The 3,624-nt window shown below is 44.6% G+C and overlaps 1 protein-coding gene across 1 annotated transcript in view; it reads left to right on the top strand.

The window, feature by feature from the left end:
* Positions 1–3,397, top strand: part of LOC104626673 (KAT8 regulatory NSL complex subunit 1-like protein) — a gene marked incomplete at its 5' end in the record, with an annotated part of 34,432 nt that extends 31,035 nt beyond the window's left edge. The window contains 4 exon segments of the mRNA XM_010294651.1: positions 524–636; positions 2,150–2,216; positions 2,218–2,313; positions 2,950–3,397. Of these exon segments, the coding sequence (XP_010292953.1) occupies positions 524–636; positions 2,150–2,216; positions 2,218–2,313; positions 2,950–3,198 (525 nt within the window).
* Between the last annotated feature and the right edge of the window lie 227 nt (positions 3,398–3,624).

Below are 3,624 nucleotides of genomic sequence, written 5' to 3'. Positions count from 1 at the left end.
CAGGAATGCGGCACCTCAGGTTTGCTGAGTTCCTCTCAACGTCCTGGGTGATCTCAGACCCATTTCTCCATGCTTGAAGAGCACCTGGCAGATCCAGCTGCCTCCCAGCCTCTTCCTAAAGCAGTCTCTGGAAACTCCTGGAATTCTTGCTTGTCTTTACGATATGCTTTTAATACTGCCTTGATTTGCAAATGAATACTTGTCCTCTTAATTTTCTGCCTCTCAACATCAGGGAAAAATGTGTTAGTTGGTTGCACGGGGGGGTATAGTTTCTATATCCATTCAGATCAGCCATGGACATGTAAAGCAAGTGGAAGTGACAGCATCCCATATACTAGAGCTCTAGTGAAAGTGTAAGCTGAATGCATCTGTTTTGATATGCCTTTATACTGTAAGCGTGTATTGTGTTACCTCCTCCGGTTTGGTGAACAGACCTTTGCAGAATTGTATAGAATATTGGCTGCCTTTGTTTCCAGTGACCTTCATAATTAATGGCAGCAATTGTCCCTGTATTTTGTTACAGACAGAAGATTTGTCAGATGAAGTATTTTCCTTACGTCACACAAAGTACGAAAAAAGAGAGCGAGCAAGGTGGTCGCTGTGGGAGCAGAGCCGCTGGCCCAGAAGGAATAGCAGGCAGGTGTACTGACTTTGATAAGAGCATTCCTATTGAACCACTGGTGTCGGCTGTTGGTGCAGCAGTTTCAGAAATGCTGTCACAGAGAACTTTGAAAATGAGGGCAACTCCCCATTAACTAACTTGGCAGGGACAGCACCAGGTATGTTTGGGTTTGTGGCCGGAAAGGGAAGGCCGTGCAGTTCTGAAGCATGCACACTTAAGAGAAATTGGGCATATTAGTGAATAAAGATCTTACTCCCATACCGAACACAGCTCTGCTAGTTTGTGCCACTCCCGGTTATTATGACTGAAGCCACCGAGTGCAACGTGAGCCCTTCTTCACTCACCCGACTTGGATGAAAGTCCACTTGCATTCATACGGAAGGGTCCGGAGCCGTGCAAGCAACCTTATGCTTAAAGAAGTCATTGTACGAAAAAGTTAAATTATCACAGGCTTGCTGTCTGGTGCAAAACTCGCCAGCATTAAATCTAACCCCTGAAAGTCTTGCAAAAAGTAGAGAACATACAAGAACAAACATAATAAAGCTGTCTCTGCAATTTGGCTCTGGGAAAATGATTCCCATAAATCGCTTCAGAATCTGCAAGGACAAAAAGCATCCTATAAATGCTGGGATAACTTTTTTTCTGCTATTTATCATATGCTTGTGTCTACTCTTGGCTGAAAGGGAACCATGACACTATGACTATATATGCAAAGACAGCTTTTTTTAATGCAGGATAAAATTAGCGCTAAACCATATTAAGGAATTATAACTTACGCCATTTTGAACATAAAAAAAAACCCTCAAGAAAGTGTACTGAGAAATACAAGGTCTGTATGTACCCTTAATTTTTAAACTCTATGAACTCCTTGGTGAAACCTTAGTACTATTTGAATTCAGAAGTAAAACTGCCATTGACATGAGCAAGGTCAGACTTTCACCTGGCTTAAATGATGCGTTCCAGTATTTTATATCTAGTTCAAACTTGCATTAAAGGCGAGGTCAAAATTTTTAATTTTGTTAAATTATTTTGACTGCTTTGGAGGCGAGTCCAGAGCAGAGGTGGGAAAGAGGGAGCCCAAGGACCTGCTGTTTCTTCTCGAGTTACGTTGGCACAGTCTGCTGACAGGGCAGTGCGGACTCTGCAGGCTCCTGTGAATGCTGCCGTGTTCCCCCGAGTGGGAACAGCCCACAGCTCACCGAGTTCTGTCCAACATTACCTTTTGGTGAGCGTGTGGAGCGAGGCACAGGAGCGGGACCAGCCACCAGCTGTTCTGCAGCCAGAGTGTGCCTGCTCCAGCCCTGGTTTATCCCGTTAGCTCCTCCACATAGCGCTCTTTGCTTTGGCTTGTGACAAGGTTGTCAAGTACCATGTGTATTTTCATGTGCTCTTTTGATTTAAATAAGTAGAATGTAGGTAGTGCATACAGAGAAAGTGAACGGTTTGAAAAGAAAATCTGAACTGTACCTGGTGATGTGAGAGGGCAGGGGGTAGCGCTTAAGACTCTTGTCTCTTACGCTGCACTAGATCTTACAGCAAAAATGCAGATGGACGACACAGCCAAGATTCGGTGCAGAAAGACCACCACGGCGGCTCTTTTTTCTGAACCTGTTCCCGACTTGACGTCGGAAGCCCACAGCTCTGCCTGTTCAGGGACCGCACAACTCGGCAGGGAGAGCCAGGAAGCGAAGGTGGGTGCTTCTAATACCTTCCGGGTCCGGTCAGGTCTTCGGCGACCGCTTTCTCTAACCTGAAACAAAGAACCTGAACGTATCCTCCTGTCTCACTGATCAGAATCTCAGGCTGTAACCCTGGTTTATGTAGACTGAATGTAGCACTCCTGATGAGAACTAGATTGCTATGCTTTTTGAATTAAGCCCAAGATTTGTCAGCAGGTAAAAATGTCATTGCTTGGCACGCGTGGCACGTGTTTTGGAGGCAAGTATGGCAGCCCCGGGTTCAGGGCTGATGATCTTTTCTTGGGGATGTTGGCCAAGGTTCCAGCTGGGGCTGATTGTTCTGGGGTCAGGTGTCCTGATAGTCTGGCACTGTGGAAAAGAGCTTCCCCCATCCTGTACGGTGCCTGTTCAATTGTAGCTCTGTTACTAGTTCAAAATGGTATGAAGCCAGCTTACATTGACAGCTGGTGCCTAGCAGTGTTGTATTCTTTATCTGAAGAGCCCTGCAAACACTGTAAAGACAGACAGACACTCATTTGTTACTTGATAGCAGATCATTCTGCACATAGCTGATCAGTTCAGACTCAACTGAAATCCCTTTCTCCCCTCTTTTCCCACCCTCACTCCTACCCTTCTTACTCCTTTCAGTCTGGGCTGTGGGAACTTCGAGTTTTTCCACTAAAAGATGAAGAGGTAGAAGCTTTACTGTGCCAAGATCAAATAACGAATCAGACTGAAATGTCAAGTGCAGCTTTCCCCAGCGACTCTCTCTGTACTTCCTGCACACCCATTGGTTTGCCAGACAATGGCCATCCACCAAGAAAACAATCTACCGAAGAGTCAGACGACTGCGAAAATGTTTGCCTGGGAATCAACAATACAAGAAAACAAAGGTGACAGGGAATAATGTGGTTCATTAAGAAAGCCAATTAAGGCGGAGAAAAGTGTAAGGTAAAATCTTTCTTGTTCACACAGCATATGACAGCACAATTCAAAACCTGTACATTAGCCGCATATAATATATTTTCTTTCTTGCTTTGTAACAGGTAGGATAAATCCCAAAGACAACACTTTCTTCTTCCTGAACCCCAAGAGAAAGTAATTATTTCAAGCTGGAAGTCTAATATTCCCAGTGTCGGGAGTGGGCGCACATAAATTGCTGGCACCATTCACTTTGTTGTCATATTGCCACATTTGTTAATAATCATCCTTTCTGTTTTGTTTGTTTTCAAATGCATTTCTGGTTCTAGTGGATTCTGGTGCAGCAAGCTATGCTGTCTACCTTAACCAGCAACTTCAACTGAACACAGAAAAACTACTTGA

This window comes from Phaethon lepturus, unplaced genomic scaffold (assembly GCF_000687285.1).
Source record: "Phaethon lepturus isolate BGI_N335 unplaced genomic scaffold, ASM68728v1 scaffold51009, whole genome shotgun sequence".
Lineage (NCBI taxonomy): Eukaryota > Metazoa > Chordata > Aves > Phaethontiformes > Phaethontidae > Phaethon > Phaethon lepturus.
This window is presented reverse-complemented; position numbering and strand designations above follow the sequence as displayed.